General features: G+C 35.1%; 1 protein-coding gene across 3 annotated transcripts in view; it reads left to right on the top strand.

The window, feature by feature from the left end:
* Nucleotides 1-802: 802 nt before the first annotated feature.
* LOC110099786 (brefeldin A-inhibited guanine nucleotide-exchange protein 5) overlaps nt 803-22,316 on the top strand; it is a 73,345-nt gene continuing 51,831 nt past the window's right edge. Inside the window, exons 1-4 of one of the 3 annotated variants that reach the window (XR_003700084.1) lie at nt 803-1,055; nt 1,147-1,329; nt 15,106-15,172; nt 20,033-20,264. Coding sequence is in view for 2 of the 3 variants with exons in the window: in XM_020827067.2 (XP_020682726.1) it covers nt 1,218-1,329; nt 15,106-15,172; nt 20,033-20,264 (411 nt within the window). In the remaining variant the exon portion in view is untranslated. The remainder of the gene's footprint in view (nt 1,056-1,146; nt 1,330-15,105; nt 15,173-20,032; nt 20,265-22,316) is intronic. The other 2 variants (XM_020827067.2, XM_020827068.2) reach the window with 2 other exon arrangements.

Here is a 22,316-nt window from a genome sequence, read left to right as displayed (position 1 = left end):
GGTTGACAAAAAACGTAAGTAGAAAAAATAAAAAAATCTAAATTCTTTGCTGAAAATACTCACAAATGGAGGATTTATGGATTAATTATTTTATGCGGATGTCAAGCGTTATTTCGAAGATTAATTAAAATGCGCTATGTTAATAACATCTAACCACGGTGTCAAGTAATACTGAGCGATATGAATAATTCTGAGCCACAGTATCAAATAAAGGGTGAAGTGACTCATTCTAGTTACTATGTACGAACAATTATTAGGTCAGGTGACCTGACGTAGCTCTACGTTTGGACGCCAATAACATGTCGCACGTGGTCTTACTCAATACCGCGCGGCCTGACAACTTGACCCGGGATTGCTATGTTGGTGTATTGCTCAGTATTGCTCTAGGTATTGCTCGGTATTGCTAGGTATTGCTTGACAATAATGAAAAATATCGCTCTGTGAAGATCAATACCGAGCAATACCGAGAAATACCAAAAAACTCGGTATTGCTAGGTATTACTCGGTATTGCTCGGTATTGGTCTTTACAAAATGGTATTTCTTGTTATTTGCCGAGCAAAACCGACCAATACAGAGCAAATACCGAGCAATACCCAGCAACACGCGAACATAACAATCCCATCTATGTTCCGGGTCGGGGTTGTCGGGCCGCACGTTAAATACTGAGAATACGTGTCACTATTTTACCGACGTCCGAATGTAAAACTGGATCAGGTGAATGGACCAAATAAAAGTTACTCGGATTCATGGGTCTAAGGGCAAAACCAGGTCCTCCCGACGCCATTCGCGGAAACTCAAGAAGGCCTTACAGCGGCCTCCCTAATTCCATATAGCCCTGTCTACCCTTAGAAACCCGGCAAAAATTCGGTGAGTTTTTAGAGTTTTCAAAGGCCAGTTTTTAGAGTCCCAAGCTATATTCTTGCTGAGAAGGGGAAAAGAAAAAAACAAGTGTGGGAGAAAAGAGAAGAACGAAGGCTTGCTTAGATCTTTTCTCTTCACTGAACTTCTGATTCCTGAAAGATCCATAACCTCCACGCCGGTGAACAGCATCTTGGTACGTCCAATTCCATCCGTCCAACCCTCCCCCCTCCGGATCCGCCTTACGGTCCGCTCAATTCGTCTGATCTTTGCATGCCGTTGTACAGGTCTTGAATAGACTGGACGCGCAGCGGCGGTGGGAGAAAAGGAGGCGCCAGATCGTGCGAAGATCTCAGCGATGGCGGGCGCCGCGGCTGGGGGTTTCGTTTCCCGCTCCTTGGAGTCCATGCTCAAGGAGTGCTCCGGAAAGAAGTACGCCGAGCTGCAGAAGGCCATCAAGACATGTCTAGGTAGGTACATTCGAATAAGTTATTTTTATAGACACTTGAGCATCAGATCGCAGTTCCTTTTGCTCTTGGCAGTTAGTAATGTGAGCTCAAAATGGGTTTCTATAATCATGATTCAGCTAACATGATGAGTAATGTTGGAATTGGACAACAAAGCCAAGCATTGGGTACCCATACCCATGTACCCACCATTGGGTATGGGTACGCCCATGGCCTTGTGGGTGGGTACTCAACATCGATGGATAAATTGATTTACATTGCTAATCGCTGTATATTTTATATTATTGCAATCCTCACTACGTAATGTGCAACACTTAACCACGCTGCAACTACTTCCAAACTTAGGGGGGAAAAAAAAAACACGCTGCAACTACGGGAAATTCTGATATGCGGCTTTAAAGTTTGCAATCAAAGCAAAGGGCAACAAGCCTCAAGGCCATCAGTCCATGGCAGACTGCATTCAAAAAGCGTGGAAGTTGGTGGGTATAGGTGGGTACGACATCCCGAAAGTCATCGTCGGTGGGCATGGGTGGGCATCGCCCGTCCTACTAAAGCATGGGTACCCATTGGGTACCCAACTAGGACCCTAGGGCTTTGTTGGAAAATGGTAATAGGGGTCTGATCAAGATATTTGATCGGTAAGGAATGAGAGGCGTATGGTGGTGTTTTTTGATATGTGATGCGTGAAAGGGGAAGTTTTTTGAGCTCAGATGAAAGCGAATGAAAGTAAGAACTGTTTGGTTCATTCAAGAACGTGCTGTGAATTTAAGGAATATGATACAATTAAATTCAAGCAAAAAATTGAAAGAAATTCCCAAATTCATAGTCGATAATCATTTGATTCTTTCTCTAACTATAAAATCTATTAATACAAACATAAGATATTTGTTTTGGAAATTGACAGCCAAAGGTCTGATTGAGAGAGCTAAATAAAAGCATATTATGCAAAAATTCAAGTATGAAAAATAAACTAACATCTATCGAATATTTTGAAAGGCCAAGGACTTGGGTCATATGAGCTACAATGATCTGAAAAATTATTAAATAACTTATGGATTTAACTCTTATAATAGGCTTTTGTAGATCCACTACGAGGCTTTGGCAAAGAGTTGAGTTCTCTACTTCTTCAATTAAAGAGGCAACATAGAGGCTATGACGATTGTGCTTATTTTGCTTGCAAGCAAGATCAAAAGCACAAGGTGGTGAGTTAGCAGTGATGAAGTGATCCCAACGAGTTGATGAGGGGATTAACTGAGTGAGCAAGTTAATGTGGGAGAAGCAGTGATCAAGTGAGTTTGTGAGAGTTCAAGTTTAATTTACTATGGAAGATTGGTTGACTTTGTAGGAAGTGACTCAACAAGAGAAAAGGAGTGGGGGGAGGTTGGTCAGTGACGGAGCAATGGGTGAGTGAAGAGAAGTTGAATTCGAGTTATTTTTTTAATGTTTACTAGATTTAAAGTCTGCTTTGAAATATTTGCTTAATAGTTTATTATAAAAATGGTAATTTGAGTAGATTACTTCTTAAGGTTTTCTAATTATTCAATTTAAGTTCATCTTAATAGTAATATTGATAAATTGTATCATTTACTTGCGTATAGGGCCCACCTTAGGAACTCAGGGCGAGGCCTTGGTTTGCAGGGTATGTGCCCTAGAGCCCTAGAAGCTGAATGTCCACCCCTATTACAACAACAACATCAAGCCTTTATCCCACTACGTGGGGTCGGCTACATGAATCCTTTTTCCATTGTGTCTTATTAAAAGTCAAATTCTCGTTTAAATCTAATAAAGAAAGTTCATGCCTAATATTTTCTAACCAAGTCTTTTTAAGTCTGCCTCTACCTTTCTTAACATAAGTCAAATCTAATACCTCTACTCTTCTAACTGGGTCATCGGAAGGCCGTCGTTTTATTTGACCAAACCATCTAAGGCGACTCTCTCTAATCTTATCTTCTACTGGAGCTACTCCAACCTTTTCACGTATATGCTCATTTCGTATCCTATCTCTAAGGGTAAAGCCACTCATCCACCTGAGCATCCTCATCTCTGTCACACTTAATTTGGTATTATGCTTCTCTTTTAATGGCCAACATTCGGCACCATAAAGCATTGCAGGCCTCACTACCATCTTATAGAATTTTCCCTTAAGTTTGAGGGGTACTTTTCTATCACACAACAAGCCCGATGCATTCCTTCACTTCAAACATCCAACTTGAATTCTGTTGATAAATATCCCCATCTATTTCACCATCACTATTGAACAATGATCCAGATATCTAAAACGTGTACTCTTTAATGATTGATGCCCAAAGTCACAATCCCCCTCACTAGGTCTATTAACTAAAAATTACACTCCATATATTCCGTTTTAGATCTACTCAAACGAAAACCTTTAGACTCTAAGGTTGACCTCCACAATTCAAGTTTACCTTCAACTCCCTCTCTAGTCTTATCAACAAGAAGAATATCATCAACAAAAAGCATACACCAAGGTACATCCTCTTGCAAATGTCTAGTGAGAACATCCATGACTAAAGTAAAAAAGATATGGGCTTAAGGCTAATCCTTGATGTAACCCAACTGAAATAGGGAAATACTTGGTCAAACCACTTGTGTTTGAACACAAGTAATAGCTCATGCATACATATCTTTAATGATTTGAATATAAGCGTTATTAACTCCTTTTTTCATGAACTCTTCATAGCACTTCTCTTGGAACTTTATCATATGCTTTTTCTAAATCAATAATATCATCTATAGATCCTCCTTATTTTCTCTATATATCTCCATCAAACCTCTTAATAGATGTATAGCTTTCATAGTCGACCTACCCGACATGAATCCAAATTGATTTTGAGAAACATTATTATCACGTCGCAACCTATGCTCCATAACTCACTCCCATAATTTAAAGTATGACACATTAACTTAAATATCCTCTAATAATTTCGCACAATCTTGTGCATCACTTTTATTCTTAAAAATAGGAATTAACACACTCATTCTCCACTCATCTGACATCTTTTTAATATATATATAAATGCCCACCCTTATTGCCTTGCGAAAATCTTATCTCACCCGCCCTAGGGAGAGCCCGAGAATATTTTAAAACACTTTTTTTTCATGTAATTTAAGTAATTATATATTCTTTCCCCTGTAGTGTTAATAAAACATAAATTTGTTAAAATTTAGGGATTTATTAGATGCTCATTTGACCTTTGGAGGGATTTAAGTTAGTGCTTGATATTTGAACTAAATTTAGAATGCATAATTATTATTTTTTTATTTGTTAAGTAGCAATAATAAAACAATTCTTTGCCATGCATTACTAAGTAGCAACAATAGTAGTGGGATAATTTATGCACTAATCTAATCCTCAATATATGTAAAATTGATTGATCAAATCTTAGTATACCCTAATCTCACTTACCTGCACACAACTGCAACTTTGTTCGTGCTTTGCTCTTGTGCGAGTTTGGTTTGCTTGTTGTGCCAGAGCACATTGGCTGTTCTTGCACCCACATGTATTAGTTGTCATCATGCTCAGTTTTCACGCTTGCAGCTTGTACACACTTTTGCGCTTCTTATGCTCGTCGTGCTCTGATAATTTATTCACTCGATGTGCTCCAATCATGCATCCTTGTCATGTTAGTGTGTGTTTGCTACTTTGTCTTGATGTGAAACTCTTTTGTGTTCGACTTCCTTTTGTTTGGTTTGCAAGATGCCTTATTTTAGGCTAGGCGTGCACTTTAGGGTGTGATGCCGTTTTCTATATCAGTGCCTATGGTGGCGCCCTGGCTTTTTTGGTTTGACTTGACTCTTACCAATTTCTATTCTAACTCTCACTTTCAATGTTGTGTCACCTCTCTGCCTCTTGCTCTAGATCTTGCATTTATGCCTGTTCCATCTAGATCACAACTTCTCCTTTGGTACAACTACATTGTAAAGCTTCTCCTATGTTCATGTTCCTAAGGCTTAATGTTTCTCTCTTGTCATGCACTCCTCACTCTTTTGTTGAGGCTATTAGGGGGATAAAGGTTTTGGCCCTCTGTCCTACTCCTGTTATTTTCCCACTCTTTTTTTAGCAAGTTCATAAAGCAATTTCCTCCTTTCAAGATAAATCAATTTACATATTAATTGATAAGGAGATCTTTGACTTGACTTTATCTTGTTCTCTTTCCCTTGTTGGTAAGTTTTCTTAGGGCCATCCTAATTAGAAATTATTCATAGATTCTTAGCCAATTTGAATTTGATTGGGGATTATACTTTGGGTTTACTGATTCTTATTATGTCCTTATGAAGTAATATCAAGAATGTGATTACTCATGACTCTTCTCTTGATGAACATACTATGTGGATGGGTTCTCTTTGCATATTTGAAGAAGTCATGTCATTTTGACTGTTCCTTAGAATTGCATATTATTGTAGTTTGGGTGATTTTCCCACATCTTCAAGTTCATTACTTTAATCAATCCATTTTATTCCCTCTTCATTAAATATTTGGTAAATTGCTTTAGGTGGATGTTACTATTGCAACACTATCAGTGGCTACTAGCTGCGATACTAGTTGAATTGGATGTGATTTCCTCTCTAGCAAAACAAATTTGAATTGGTTCCACATCTTGTGATTAATGGCAAAAAATTGAGTTTGAAGGCATACCTTCTTATTATTCCTCTTGTAAAGTATTTATTCCCAATTTCTCAAATTGTTTTATGGAACACCTAGAGCTACGATATTCTAGAAACCATGGAAGTGGGGATCTTTCATGTGATAAAAACCTTTCCTTTAATGAATTGATTGCTATTCCAACTATTTTAATCTCATTTGTCCTCAAAACTATAAATCATCTTTATATTATGCCTTGATATTATTACCAATTATGATTGACCATGATTAATGTTCCATACTCACTTTAGGGTTTTTAAAATGGTGTTATTCCTACTATGAGGAATATGGGTGATCTCTGCTCGCTTTCTATTTCTTTTGAACATAAATTTGCTAGCACATAGTTGCTTGTGGATAAGAAGTTTCAACTTATACATTCCTTTGGGGGAACAAAAAGTAAAAGTATTCCTCAACTTATAAAAATATGCCAGGCTTCAAGTTTTATGCTTCTAACGAGGACACTTGGGCCCTTCTCTTTCCTCTATTGGTTCATTCGCAACTTGTTGGCTTTATCATGGTATCTTTTTTTTAGCTCCTCATCGTGAAAGCTTTGCATTTATTTCGTGTTGTCTTCTTTTTATTGACTGATAATAGTACTTATTTTACTTAAAAATAAAATCGATGAAAGCCCATGAACTTTCTAAATTGTCTTTGTTGACTCTCCATCACAAACATGTCCATTCTTGCCCTACTTCTATTTCCTCTTGCATGTAGACTTTGTTAAGTGGACCCGGGTTATGATTTCATTTTTTTTAGCCGCAACCATAAAATTTTTTCAATTTTCCAAGTCACATTAAATGATTTCCTGGGTCCATTCTTCCACTTGACCCACTATAGACGGCTTAAGTAATTTTCTCATAGAAAACAAATGGAGCCTTTAATGTGATTAGGTGGCATGGATGTGGATACTGGCCATATATTTACTTAATGATGCCATACACAGCTAAATCATTGGGGGTGACTCATTGTTCTACTAATACTGTGCTTAGATTTGGTGCTGAAATTACCAAACTATCACTTTATTCAGCTATTTGGTCCGTACATTTTAATGGCGCAAAAAATCGTGCGCCATGGCGCAAGGCATGACACACCCTTGACTCCATTTTCTTAATGCGGTGCACCTGTTCAAAATGATGTGTGCTATTTGCCATTTAGGGTCAATAACAGCTGGTGTAAAACTCATATGGCTTGTGCTATTTTTTGATTTTAAATTTAAAATTAATATTTATGTTTATATTTATTAATTTTATCATTTATTTAATAACTTCATAATGTTGCCATTACATGTAAATGTGTCTTAATTTCTAAAAAAGAGGGCATAAGTTATTTATGAAATATCTTTATCGTTTCATTGAATCAGTTTATGCCACCTTTATGTTATTTGTTATTCCTCATCTCATTCACACATTTAAAAGGAAGGTAAAAATGTTTGAATTTATGATTCCTTATAGGTATTTGAAATAATATCATATACAATTTAAACCACAAAAAAACATATTACATGAAAATATGTAATATTGACAAACAAATTTGATAATAATTACATGTTATGTTTTTTGTGGCAAATGAAGAGGATTATGTATTAGAAGGTGGTGTTGATAAAGAAAATGAGGCTTTTTTTATATTTGATGATGATAATGATGGCTATTAGGAAGACTAGTTTAATTTATGACAAAACAAATAGACTTGAAAAAATGATTAAAATATTTTGAATTTTGAGTGTTTGAGGTGTTTATTACGTGAACTTAAACATCACTAGATATTTTTATTATCATGATCATTTATCTTTTTATTTAATAGTCATGATTATTCGACAAATTTTATGCTGACTGTCAACAACTTAATGAAACCTTTGACTTTTTTCATCCATGGTGTGGGACATAGCAATGCTATGTTCCGCACCATGGATGAAAAAAGTCAAAGGTTTCATTGTTAAAATAGGTTTAGCAGCATTTTTTCATATACATACATATATATATATACATTTAACAATATTTTATATTTAATAGGTGATGCTATGATAACTATCTTATCGTTGAGTCATCAGGTCACTTGTTTCTTTAAAGGTTTTAGACTTATTATTGGGTAGTGGCTGATCCATTGTGCAAGATGAGCTTAGAAAGTTTTTTCTTAGGGCCTCAGGCCTATGAGTTGAAATCGGATGATGCAATTTATCCTTGAATGGTTTCTAAGTGACCTTGATCTCAAAAGGTTGACTCATTATTGCATTAGGTCTTTTTTTTGTCTAGTAGATAAATTCAGCTCATGTTGATTTTATTATGGGTTCATATGATAAGGCTTTCATGAAAGGATTGGTAACAGTGCTAACTTTCATGCAAGCCTCATAAGCATATGGGGATTTTTATAATCATAGATCCAATTGCCATGAAAATTTTATTTTCAAGTTATCTATTTGATCATATATGTCAATGGTGCAAAATAACATGCACCTTGGCACAACTACGACAATATTTACTTAGTGTGACGCACTCATTCAAAATAGCACGTGCTATTTTCACTATAAAAGAGCAATAGCACTTAGTGCAAAACTTAACTATTGCTTACAATTTTGTTTTAATGGATTTAATTTTAAAATTATAATTTGTATTTAAATTTATTAAATTATTATTTAATAAAAATTAATTCGACTAATAAATTTAAATATCTAACTCTAACACTAAATTGGCACCCACACTTGCATGTAAGAGTTAGCATGTATGTGGAAGATAAACTTTCGGAAGAGGGAATCACGCGTGCTAGGTTCAATCGAGAGGTGTAGGCTTTTGACCGAGAGGTGCTTGCTTGAATCGAATGTTACGGAGGTTCCTAGGCTTCAATCAGAGGTTCCTATACACCACACGGAAGAGTCGGGATTCACGTGGATGGGTTCGAAAGGCACGCACATATAGTTTTTTTGATCGAGAGGTGCAGGCTTTGATCGAGAGGTGTAGGCTTTGATTGAGAGGTTTTGGCTTGGATTAGAGGTTATGGAGGTTCCTAGACTTCGATCGGAGGTTCCTAAATGCATCATTTGTGATGCGGTGGTAACTTGTAACATTAAGAAGGTTCCTAGAGACTTTGATTGAAGGTTCTTGCAAGCTTTGATCGTGATGATCATGACTTTGGAGGCAACCTACAGTGTTATGAAGTTTCCTAGACACTTCGACCAATTTAATTAACGGTTACTACATGCTTCGATTGTGACTATCATGACTTCAGAGGCAAACTACAACATTCATAGCTTTCCTACAGCGCAAACGATGAAGTTGACAAGTTGGCGGCGGTGTCTTCAGGAGAGCTATGGTTTTTAGCTTCTTACTTGAACAAAGTAATGCAAGTTGGCATTATGTTTTTTCATTTTTGTTATTTGTGGGGTTGATTGAAAAATCGAAGTTTTCTTCTCACAATTTCTCCCTTGTTCTTGTCATATTTACAATGGTTTGTTTTCCTATTTATGTGTCATTTTTTGGTTATGATTTGGTTGTAGAAATGAGTTAGATTAGCTGTAAAGGAAAGCGGTGTAATGGTAAAGGGCTCAGAAGCTAGTTATTATTATTATTTTCACTTGCTCTTTGTGGTTTACATGTTAGGGGCAATTCCATTTTTAATAATTAAATTCTGCATATTTATCAAACTAATATCTAACCAAGGTTGTAAAAAGAATTCATTGTTCATGAATAAATATTTGCTAGAAAGCTCATGTCTTCTTCATTATGAAAGGACCAAACATGAAATATATATTTTGAGCTCATTTTTTAAAAAAGTCTATCAGGAACAAACTTATTCAACTGTGTTTGGCTTGTTAATTATTTGCCATCAGACTCAAACCCTCAATTGAGCACATGGAGCAATATTTTGTCATTGACTTTATTTAATTGAATGAATTATATTGAATGCATGACTTCTTCTAGGTATTCGAAAGATTGTCAGATCTAGTTCAATATACAAAAAATGATCTTGCATGAAAATGCATGTGATAACTATCGTTGCTTACAACGGATCATTTCTCATAGCTTTTGGAAAGCAATTGGTGCATTGGGATATCACTCAAGCGGAGGTCCTCACCGTTTGTGTTCTCAAAGAACTAGTGGATGACTGGATGTATGACAAGGAAGGAATCATTATAGAGAGAGACGTTGCAGCTATTATCCAAGGGTTACAAAATTCAATGGTTGACCTGAGAAGTCAAAGCAAAGCTAGAGTGGAATTTGATTTGACCTTCTTGACTGACGTCGAATAGGTCCTCTTCCTCTATATTCCTAGGGAAAGCAACAAGGTCGTTGACCTTTGTGCTTGCTCTTTTTGATAACTTTGTATGGAAAAGTGTACATGATAGGAACCTGCCTTCAACCCTTTTGTCTATGTTGAAGGAGGATAGTGATAGATATGCTCGTACATAGTTCCGTCTTTTGTACTTTTACCTTTATTATGATTAATGCAAAATACACTCTTCGGTAAAGAGTTGAAAGAACAAATCGATTAAATACCACATGTTAATATTGTTGAAGGTTGTGATTTTAATGTGGTGCTAGTTGATGGTATTTTAGGAGCTGGAACATCCAAAAATATCAAACAACAAAATCAATTACTTCTAGTCAAATTCAACATTAATATTTATGCTTGAAGCACCAAGAGAATGTTAGATATACATTTTGGTCCCAAATCTTAATGATGTGTCGAATCAGAGAAAATGTAAATTCTGCAAAGAGATGGAAACTGCTAAGAAGGATATGAGAAGAAGGGCAATTCAAATATTTTGCCGATGGATTTATGATATTGGAATTCCATTGAATGCTGCTAAGTGTGCTAGGTTCCTTGTTGTTGTTTAGACATGTGGATAATTTGGTCATGAGATGTGACCTCATAGCTATGATGAGGTATGAGTTCCTTGCTGGATGTTAATGGTGCAAAATGATGCGCGACATGACTCACAACGCAACGCGACGCACAAACAACGCTATTTTCTAGGTGTGGCATTGAGCACCAAAATAGCGCTCGCTATTTACGCTATGCATGAGCAATGTTATGCATGAGCAATGTGGCATAGTGTAAGGCACAAATAGCGTGCACAGTTTGGTTAATTTGTTATAAATTTTAAATTTTAAATTATAATTAATTTCTTTAAGGTTTATATATTAATATCACAATTAATTATTAATTATTTAAATATAAAATTAAAGTATTTAACTTTTTGTAGGATTTAAACCTGTCTTTTTTGCTATTTGGCATGATATAGGCTAAATTACGCTTAAATCTTGCTCAAATTTATTGATGCAGATTTCTGTAGAATTTGAAATTGTCACTTTTATGCTTAAATTTTTCTCAAATCAATCTTTTATTTGCTATTTAATAGTATTATATATAATTATTTTATATTATGTGCCATTTTTAAAATGGCGCGCGTTGTGCCGTGTGTCATACGCGATGGCTCTACGGGGATCTTTGCGCCATGGTGTGCTATTCACCATTGACAAGTATGAGTTGGCCATACACAAGATCTATTGCAAAGCCATAAAGAAGATTGTATATTGTATGGCTATTCTCGTATGTTAGATGGGTGGACATCCTATAATGGGAAAAGTTTAGTTAATGTTTTGATGAATAGTTCATGAGGAACCGCGTTAATGCTAGTATTTTCTCAAAGAATGCAATGAATATGATCAAATTGTTGAGTAAGTTTATTGAAGAAATTGAGCCATATATTGTAATTCAAGCAATTACTGATAATGCTTCTGAGAACATCCTCATAGTTGTGATACTCAATATCAAATTCCATTTCCTTCTACTTGTATGCTATTTTAAATAGGATATTAATTTATTCTCTCATTATTTTTAATATCATTGCATGAAAGTTATTGATGGAGAAATATTGACGCACATTTTGAACTTTCTATGCTGCTCACTATTTAGATTTAATGATGGAAGATATTTTTAAAATTCAAAGGTTAAGGCGATGCTTCAAGAAAGTAGTGGATGTGCACAATTTCATATTTTCAAGAGCTTGTTTGCTTGGCTTAATGAGAAAATGTAGGAATCAATGATTACTTGTCAAGCCTGTTAAGACTCGTTTCACTACTGCCTTTTTTAATTTACAATGTTTTCATCAATAATTGAATTTGAAGAAAGTGTTTACATGGATTGAATTTATTTTGGATCCTTATGCAAAATAAGTAAAGACAAAGTAATCTTAACAAACCATCTTATAGCAATAATTTTGGAGTACTTCTTTATGCCTTAAAAGTAGGTGGCTCTCTATTGAAAGTCTTTTGATTAGTTGATGGAGAGAGAAAGCTCCCATTGGGTTATTTATATGAAGTAATGGATAGGGCAAAAAAAGCAATTGTTGCTAGCTTCAACAACAATAATAAATACATACAAAATTTTCATGTAGTCACACTTTTTTTTTAAAACCTAAGCATATTTTTATTAACCTTGAGATTGCTAAGGACAATGAGATAGTTGATGGACTATATTCATGCATTGAAAGTTTGGTTAAGAATGTAGATGAAGAAGACAAAGTTAGCAATGCATTAATTGTATGTATTAGAGGTGAAAGTCTTTTTTTGTTTTCCTTCAAATGTAAGACAAAGGGCCACTTTGTTACCATGTATCATTATTTGAGTAAAATTATAATTAACATTGAGTAAAATTTTGATATTTGAATATAATAAAAGAGATTAAGTATTTCATTACATTTAGCTTATTGGTGTTTGATGTACGGTCAAGGAGCTTCACACTTATAAAATTTTGCAATCAAAGTTCTTAGCCTAACCTGTAAGTCATCTGAATTTGAATGTAATTAGAGTATATTTGAATGTGTAAGTATAAAAACAGAGTATATGTTGATTTTTTCATGAATGTTTATAAGATAGTAATAGAAATTATATTTTGATTGCAACTTCATAGCAAAAGAACCCACATAACAGATCATGGTTGTTTCAAATATTTAGTTTTTGTAAAATATAATAGAGCATTGATTCTTAGATACAATCATCTTGATGTGATCAACGCCCTATTTCTTTGACTGACATAGATGATCTAAATGTGTGGCTAACCAAAAAAATAGAATGATGAGTCTGATGAAGAAAGAAATCAACCGATTGTTGGCGAAGAAGATTTGTCATCGAATATTATTGCAAAAGCCACATGTGCTTACAACTAAAGCTACAATATTTGAGAGCTATTTAAAAGAAAAAAATAAGGAATTTTCATCTAGGCTTTATATTGTTGCAATTGAAAATGAAGATGATGGGGATGATGAAGAGAATTATTAAATAGGAGATAATATTGATGAAAGGTATAAGGCACTTTTGACTTTTGATGATGATGACTTCTTCTAAGATGACTAGATTAATTTTTTGAAAGCCCATCAGATTTGAAAAAATGATCTTAATATTTTGAATTTTTAGGGAATGAGCTGTCGATTAATTGAAATTGAGTTTCCTTTAGTTGTTTTTATTATCATGTATCTTTCAATTTAATGATATTAATATTAATACATATTTTATTTATAATTATTTTATATCGGGCACCATTTTTAAAATGGTGCGCGCCCTCGCCATGCTCTATGAGCTATGACTCCACGAGGAGTTTTGTGCCATGGTACCATTCACCATTGATAATCATGCACTTGATTTTATTTGAATTTGCATATTGCTTTCAGTTTTATGTTTCATGGGCTCATGATGTAAAAAGGCCTTGAGGTAAGGCAATTTTTTAATTGTTTGACTAATTCCTTATGCAGCCATCCTAGCTCATGAAAACTCAGATTTGGACCATCAAATGAAATCTTTCCCCTATGGGCTCTCTAGCGACATTGGGATTCTGCCCCTCATTACGCTAGTGATTCAAAACCAGATGCTTTGAGTATTCAACATAAAATAGTCAGCGCTATCTTTGTATTCCTCCTCAATCCATTCCTGTGCCCACAGCTCGTATCTATTTGTTACTATTCAACCTAGAAACACATTTCTGTTACCCATCCTAGAACATTGTTGAATTTTGATCTACCTGCCTTTGATAACATGTAGCTGGCCATTTTGTTGGCTCATTACTGTTTTTGAAATGCAATGTTGCGTGGGGCATCGGAGACTTTCTATCATCTGTTCTTTTCTTTCATTGTCTCAGATTACCTCTTAGTTTTCCTTTCTTCAATTTTAATTTGACTAGAAAAGGTTTATACAGAGTTCATGTTTTCTTGTTTTTACCTATAAATCGTTGATTTCAAAGATATTGAGCATACAAGCCCACTTGGGCATTAGATTATAATTCTTCAGGTGACTAACTGTGTAATGTGAAGTTTTATGGTTGCATTGATGCTTATTGATTCCTTGTCCAGGGTGCTTTGAATTAATAATATATTCGTGCTGACTTGCTCCATAGAAGCCATCCCAGGTCGTGTTTTGTAAGGCTTTTCTGTTAGCGTGTTTGCTATTAGACAATGGTTATGCTGCCTTTTTAACTTTTTTTTCCTTCTTCTGGAATCTTATCTAATACTTTTGTTACTCCTTTTATTAGTTGAGTATGACTTAATTGTATAATTGAGCGGTTTGCAATTAAACTGGTAGATTAGATCATCTTAGGCATGCTAAATATTTTTGAGTTATATTATTTAAACATTTGAAACTTTTAATCGTATTGTGTACATGCTGAAGGTTTTAAAAACTACTACAACAACAATAACATCATGCCTTTATTTCTCTACGTGGGTTCGGCTACATGAATCCTTTTTCTCCATTATGTCCTGTTAAGAGTTAAATTTTCATTTAAATCTAATTAAGAAATGTCATTTCTAATATTTCTAATGCAATAAATTCAAAGGTTCTTTACATCTTCATGGAATTTTGACATGACCACTTTAGGTACATTTTCATGTGCATGATTTTTAGATATGTTGGACAACTATAATGAGTAGTGTCTTCTTTAATTCTCTCAAACATATTTAAAAAGTCAAGTATGACTTGCTATTTTTTTTCCTCAACTTTTCTAGAAATTCCTTGAATGCTTATTTTTGTTGGTTGAGATGTAGCTTTCTCTATTCCTATTTTTGATATCTAATTATAAGTTCATGTGAAAATTCATTAGTTACGTGGATATTTCCTTCTGTTCACTTGCAGAAAATTTGAAGAATGAAAAGCCTACTTCAGGAAAGAGTCAGGCAGAATCTACACCTGCAAACGAGAGGTTGCTCTTGAAAAATTACATTGTTTCATTTGCAGTACACATCTAGTATTTAAAATCTGTTAGCTGCTACTCCATGCTATTAAAGTTTATATTTTTGTTGCACATTACTCTTAACCGCTATTGTCAAAACCCAAGTTAATTTCAATATTCATGGGCTTTATTGATTGAACGAACCAAACACAAAGTGCTTTATTGATTGAACGAACCAAACACAAAGTAAAGTGCTCTGTGATAAGCCTTTTAAGAACTGTAACAATGGAATAGAGCACTAAAATTCTATATAATTTCCTCGTATATGAAAAGTTATGAGCTTAGTTTTGTGAGTCATGGAACACTATAAGATTAATTCATAGAACCAAAGATTTAGGTGGTAAAAAGGTTAGTGATAAAGAAAGATGGGAAACTATATTTTTGTGGTGGAATAATAATTAGATATATAATTGGAGATAAACCAATCGTTATAAAAGAATTGGGCTGGTGACTTACCAAATCAATACCAAGAACAAATCACCAATTCCAAAAGAAGATAAAACTTCTCAAATTTGATATATTATAACATAAGATTACGTTGTTCATTTCTAATATCAAAAAGCCATCAAGGGTTAACAATTATGGTTGCCTACCCCTCATGAATCTAAGGTGGGTGTATATTCTTCTTGGACTTCTTGCCTTGTCCAATATCTTTTTGAATCCATGTGAGATGTATCTGCTTCTTGCCTTCACCGAAATCTTCCAATGCATATATATGAAGTGTCACATGATTTAATTCCGTTTGTGCATCATGAATTTTACTCTTAATATTCTTTTTCTTCATTCATACATGATTTGAATTTGAGTTTGCTTTTCTCCCTGTTTTTTCCATGACTGTCCAAGGGATGATTAATCTAAAGTGACTTGTTGACTAAAATTAGGCTTATATGATCATTTCGTAGCAACAACAATAACAACAACATCAAGCCTTTATCCCAGTATGTAGGATCGGCTACAAGAATCCTTTTTCTCCATTGTGTCATGTTAAGAGTTAAATTATCATTTAAATTTAATAAAAAAAAAGTCTTTTCTAATATTTTTTAACTAAGTCTTTTTAGGTCTACCTCTACCTTATATGATCATTTTGCATGAATAATAAAATATACTATTACTGTATTACCTTTGCATGAATTGTATTACACCACCACCACACTTTCTCCTCATAATATTAAAATATAGTAGTGAGATTTACATACGTGCTTTTGAATTCTTAGGCATTTCTATGCCTAACACATACATTTTTATATTTATATAACACTTGATATCTGAATCACATCTATCACTAACATTAACTTATTTAAAGTGAAATACACCTTGTGTGATAGAAGCACTAGGATATTATAGAAGTAAATATAAATATTTAGATATTAGATATTTAAATACATAAGAATTGTGTGGTATTTATGTAAATCTTCTTGCAGAATATTGTAATCTAATAATATAATATGATAACATGATAATATAATATAATATTATAATAGATATTATTATCCAATAAACTTTTGGAGGACGCCATCTATTTAGCCATATTATTGCCTTCCATTGTTCCTTGTCTTTCGTTAATGCCATATTTTTGTAGTACATGAGTTAGGCTTGAATGTTTTTGCCTACAATTTAGTATTGACTGATGGGTTGATTCAGTGTGATCTCCCGGCTATATGAATGTGGCCAATTTATACCAAGAGTATCACATTTATTCAATTTAATCACTCGACCATACAAAATTGATTCAAAATGGTCTCTTAGGGGGACTAAATGAGGATCAATTTTGCATCATAATTTTTACCGAAGGGATTATTTTTGATCAATTTTGTATAGTCGAATAACTAAATAGGAGAATTTTTATACTTTTAGACTAAATTGGCCAAATGGAAAAGTTGGAAAAGTTGGGGGATTATTTTGAGATAAATCTATTGACTGACCATAACTGTTTCTAGATATCATGAACAGGATCCCACTTATAAGTTGATTTATTAATGATATATGCTTCAAACTGTTAAGCGTCAGTTGTTACTTCAGTCTGCAAGCTGAACAATGCTGACCATTGATAGCTACGTCCACTTTTTGAAGATGGTGAGTTTTGGACTTTCACAAATGTTATTATGCATGCATGTGGTGTGCAGTGGTAGTGCTATATGAACGGGAGGTCTGAGGAATTGAGGGGTTTTATGGGGCTTTAAGCTGCAACTAAAGATGTTTCTTCAAATTTCAGTTGTATATTGTATTTATATTCTTGATGATGGAACTTGTAGTTTATATTAATAGTTATTTGAGTAAGGCTTGGATATCCAGGTTGCAGAACCAAAGAAATATCTAAAATACTTCATTAGAGTTGGATATTCATTGCCACCAATCTGAACCACTTGTGTCAATGCGCGTGGAAGGTTAAAATGGTGTTTTCTTTTTTTTTTTTGCTTTACAAATAAGTGAAGAACCTAGTTTGGAGGAAGAACCAGGGATTTAATAAAAAAGAGGAGATAGTGAGGGAGGCAAGCACTATATTGAGAGAGTGCTAGAAACCTCAGAGTTTAGGGAGAAAATGATGTGTTAGGCCATCTTGATAAAGAGGTTGACTTGTATGAGTTAAGGATCTACCAAGGGTATAGTTCTAAGGAAACCATTTCTTAATTCAATAATCAGCTATTATTTCAACTATTACTCAAGTCCTACTAAATCTAAAAGTAGCAGTAAAATCATGGGCATTCTAACTTAATATCAATGAAAAAATGAAAACCATGTTTAAAATAAACAAATGGCATCATACTCATGAGAATGTAAGAAATGACAAATAAGAGTTTTTGGCATAAAATGACACATAACATAAATACTTAATTCTATATCCATGACAGAAAGCATAAAATAATTGAATAAATATTGCTAAGTTGATAAATTAGATTGATATTTGAAAATTGATGCTTTACATTACATCATTTCTCTTGGGTGACAACAAACTACTTCTGCAAGAACCATGGAATTGTTTATGTATATCTTTGAGCTAGTTAAGTTTAACCTTTACGAAATTCATACAAAAGAAAAAGAGAATAATGCAAATGAATCTCAAAAAAGGTAGACAAATTCATCCCAAAAAAAGTCATATGAAGTGAGCACCTTCTAGTGAAGAGAGACAAAGGGGTAGAAAGCGGAAAACAATATTTATGAACATCAATACTGGGACCCCATCATTGGCTCTCGAAATATAGCTTTGGAAGCTGGTATACTTGCCACAAAATGTTTGAGAATTGTCACTTTTATTTTGCATCACCTAACACAATCCAAGTGTTATATGTGGAATCTGATTATGTTGATCAATTTGGTTGTTTTGTAACTTTTGTTGTGTCGGACCTCAAAGCTTGACATGTTTGCTGGGGGGTGCGGGTGGTTTACCCCTCGCTTGGGTTCGGGGTGCTTTGCACATGAATTTTTTCCCCGTACAATGCCCCGGCGCTGCGTACCCGAGCGCCGTAGTGTTGAACGACAGAGAGCAGAGCGCTGCAATGATATAAATACGGCGTTGCAACGGTTCAAGAGAGAAGCTTGAGCGTCGCAACACCCCAAACTGCCGCAACAGCGTTGCTAGGCGGACTGGACGGTTTTCTTTCTCATTTTTCTGAAGAGTTGCGTCCCTTGGGGTTATTTACTTGGCTTTCTTTTGTATTTTGAGAGAGTAGATATTTAGAACGGTGCATGTGAGAAGAGAAGGAGAGAGTGAGAGAGAAGAGTGATATGTACTTATTTCTCCCAATTTTCATAGTGGATTTCTTGGTGTGCTATGGCTCCGTGGTTTTTTTTTCTATTTGGGTTTTTCCACATTAAATTTTGGTGTCTTTTACTTTTCCTCTGCTTTTACTTTCTTGCTTATTTCATCATTGTGGTGTTTACTCATCCTCTCATCCCCAACACCAACCTGGTCAATTTGATTGACTCAACTTGACTGACCTAACCCAATTTATCCACAGCATGACTGAGTCATTTAACTTAAGTTAACCTTTCCAACCCACGGGCCAAACCTTTCCCAATGATTAATTGATGACCAGCTGGCGTTTCTTTGGCATTTCTACCTAATATGGACCGGATCGTCCTGCTTGCCCTGCAAGAAAAAATTGGGTCAATTCTTTTATATTTTGACATAAATTTGTACCAGAATGATAGCAGTTAAAAGAACTATCCAATCCCACGAAAAAGTTACAGTAGCGATCATTTGATTGGGCGCTTTAGTGTTTTTTAGTTGTCTTGCTATGTATTTTGGTTTAAACTAAGGCTTTGTTTGGGGCATCTTTCTTACTGTTTTTTAAAATTATTTTTTAGTTTAAAAATTTTTTGTATTAAAAAGTTACTTTAAAAAGCATAAAAAAGTTGTCCCAAACGAGGCCTAAAACTCCATAACTAATTGAGTTTTTATGATGCTCAAGTCTTCAAACAAATAAAGGTTGTACTTCTTTAATATCATTTACAGTTTTTAAAATGATCCTGCGAAGATATTTTCATTTTACAGAGCTGAAGCATTGCACAGAGATTGCGCTTCACTATAATTAACTTTGGCAGCATACACTTCTATTCAGTTTAGAACACTTTCAACAGTGTTTTGCTTAACTGGGATTTTGGATGGAATGCACGTAATACTTGATGTCCATCTATTTCATTATTTATTCGTGTGCCTAAGAATCAATAATATCATGCCTAGCCATACACTCCTTCCCCCATAGTACTAGCTGAAACATGTTGGTCGTGGGCATTTGCTATTTTTTTTATATTAAGTTCCTCTCAGTATTTATCATTTCTAGAGGGTTTTTTTTTTCATAAAAAATCATGGACTTTCTTCATGGCTGGCAGAGCTGATAATGATGGATCAAAAGAAGGAAACTCTACCGTTAGCATACAATCAACTTCTACTGCAGATGAAGCTGCTACTTCTGTTGATGATTCCAAACCTATTACGACAGCATTATCAAGTGCCGGACACATATTAGAAGAAATTCAAGCTGAAGTGGTGTTGCAACCTCTGAGACTTGCGTTTGAAACAAAGAACATAAAGCTGTTGGAGCCTGCATTAGATTGTTTGCATGTAAGATGCTCTTCTTTATGTGGCAGTGCAAGTTTAACTCTTCTTTTTGTTGTTTTAAACTAAATTTTCCTTAGTTTGCTTGTTAAGATGTTGAAATCAATATTATGCAATCACTTTGTTATAGGCAGGATCTGTAAGATCATGTTGGTTGTTGTTATTCCATGTTTGCACTCTTTACATTATTTACATCCAATAAAAAAAAAAATTCTATGTTTGCAATCTTTACATTATTTGTCAACTTGCTAGCCTTTAGTGTGAGATCGTTCCATCTGATTGTCTTCTGCTGGTTGGTTCCATTTTTGAACAAAAATGCAACTGAACCATACACACGCAATCTGCAGAAAAAAAAAAATCCTTCTTTTCTTTGCATCCTTTTGAATAACTATGCTGAATTAAATCCCACCGTGCAGAATATAGATTGTTTAGGACTGTCTATCATATTCATCTTTCTAGATTCATCCAATTTTCTACTTTACCTTCACCTGACCTGTTGAAATGTATATTTTAGATTTGAAACTCGCATCTTTTTGCGTGGAAACTTTGTTCTAATAAGTTAGTGCAGATATTAAAATATGTTGGATGTGTCAAGTTTATTGAAGAAATTAATATAAGCTGAACTTGTGAGGAGGATTTCATTGCATTTTGTAGTCTGGCACTATGGAAACTTTTATTTTATTTCCTTTTTACATCAAAACATAGCAGTGGACGCTTTCTCTTGGTTCATGATGCAGAGTAGTGGTATGATTTAGGGTGCATTTGGGACGGCGGTACTGCTGCTTTACTTTATAAAAAGTCATTAAATCATTGTTTGGGACATTGCGGCAGAACCACGACAGAAAAAATTCTGCGGTCCGCTGTTGCTTCCCGTGACCATTCCCTGTATCCCGCGGTCCGCTGCGGTCGGCTGCTTTCAGCAGAAAAATGACGAAAATCCCGCTGCAAATATTCGCTACCGTCGTTGCCGCGCTGCTCTTCCCTCTTCCTTCCTATGAGGCTACCCTTACTAATGCCACATTAAACCCCTCCCCCATTTGAAATTTAAAACATTAATTTCAAATAAATCTACCTCCCAAATTTTCAATACTGAAATTAATTTCAGAATTTGAATTAAAACTCCTCCCCCTCCTCTCAAACCGCCGCCTCCCCTCCTCTCTTTTCAAAACCGCCGGCCTCCCCCTCTTTGTTCCCCTCATAACTCCCCATCCAAGGCATTAATCAGGGCGGAACCAGCTTCATTTTGAGGGGGGGTGCAAATATATCATAAAAATTTAATAAATATTTAAAAATAAAATATTATATATCTATAATATTATGAAAAGTTTTTTAAGGGGGGCCAAAAGTAATTTTTTAGGACAAGTTAGGCCAAAAGAATTTTTTAGGGGGGGCAAAAATAAATTTTTAGGAGGGGCAAAAAAATTTTTTTACTCTCCTTTATCTGGTTCCGCCAGTGGCATAATGCCTTGATTTTGAGATTCAAATTTCAAATTCAAGTCAATTCCCTCCCAAACCTAATCAAATCTGAAATTAATTCTCAGATTTTGATTTATATCTCATACACTCCACTAAACCTAATCTCTCCAAACCCTAGCCCCTCTCCCTTGCACCCGCCGGCCTCCCCCCTTTTTTTTTCCTTGTGGAATCCGCCGCCACCCTCTTCCCTCTTCTCCCACCACTCTCCTCCCTACTCTCTCCAGATGGGAACTTTGAAGCCAAGAGGAGAAGAAGACGATGCCCTTCCACCTCCTTTCCCCTTGGGGTACTCCTTCACCCTTGGCGAGAATGCATGCGGGAACCCGAATGGAACTTTGGGATTTTGTGCATGATGATCGAGATCAAGTCGACATTATCCAATCCCATTTTGACGTGGGCTTTGATTTCGACGACACCATTGAAGAATACTTCGACCGTATCACTACACCTTAGTGACGTGATCGACGAGGCAAAGGTCAAAGGGACGTTGGACATCATTGGACGACAATCATTCCCACCACTCCGGCCACCTATCCAAGGACGACGATCCTAGGTGCTTTCTTCCCGGATTGACCTCCGATT

This window comes from Dendrobium catenatum, unplaced genomic scaffold (assembly GCF_001605985.2).
Source record: "Dendrobium catenatum unplaced genomic scaffold, ASM160598v2 fragScaff_scaffold_220, whole genome shotgun sequence".
NCBI lineage: Eukaryota > Viridiplantae > Streptophyta > Magnoliopsida > Asparagales > Orchidaceae > Dendrobium > Dendrobium catenatum.
The sequence above is the reverse complement of the archived record's forward strand: the minus strand, read 5'-3'. Positions and strand labels throughout refer to the sequence as shown.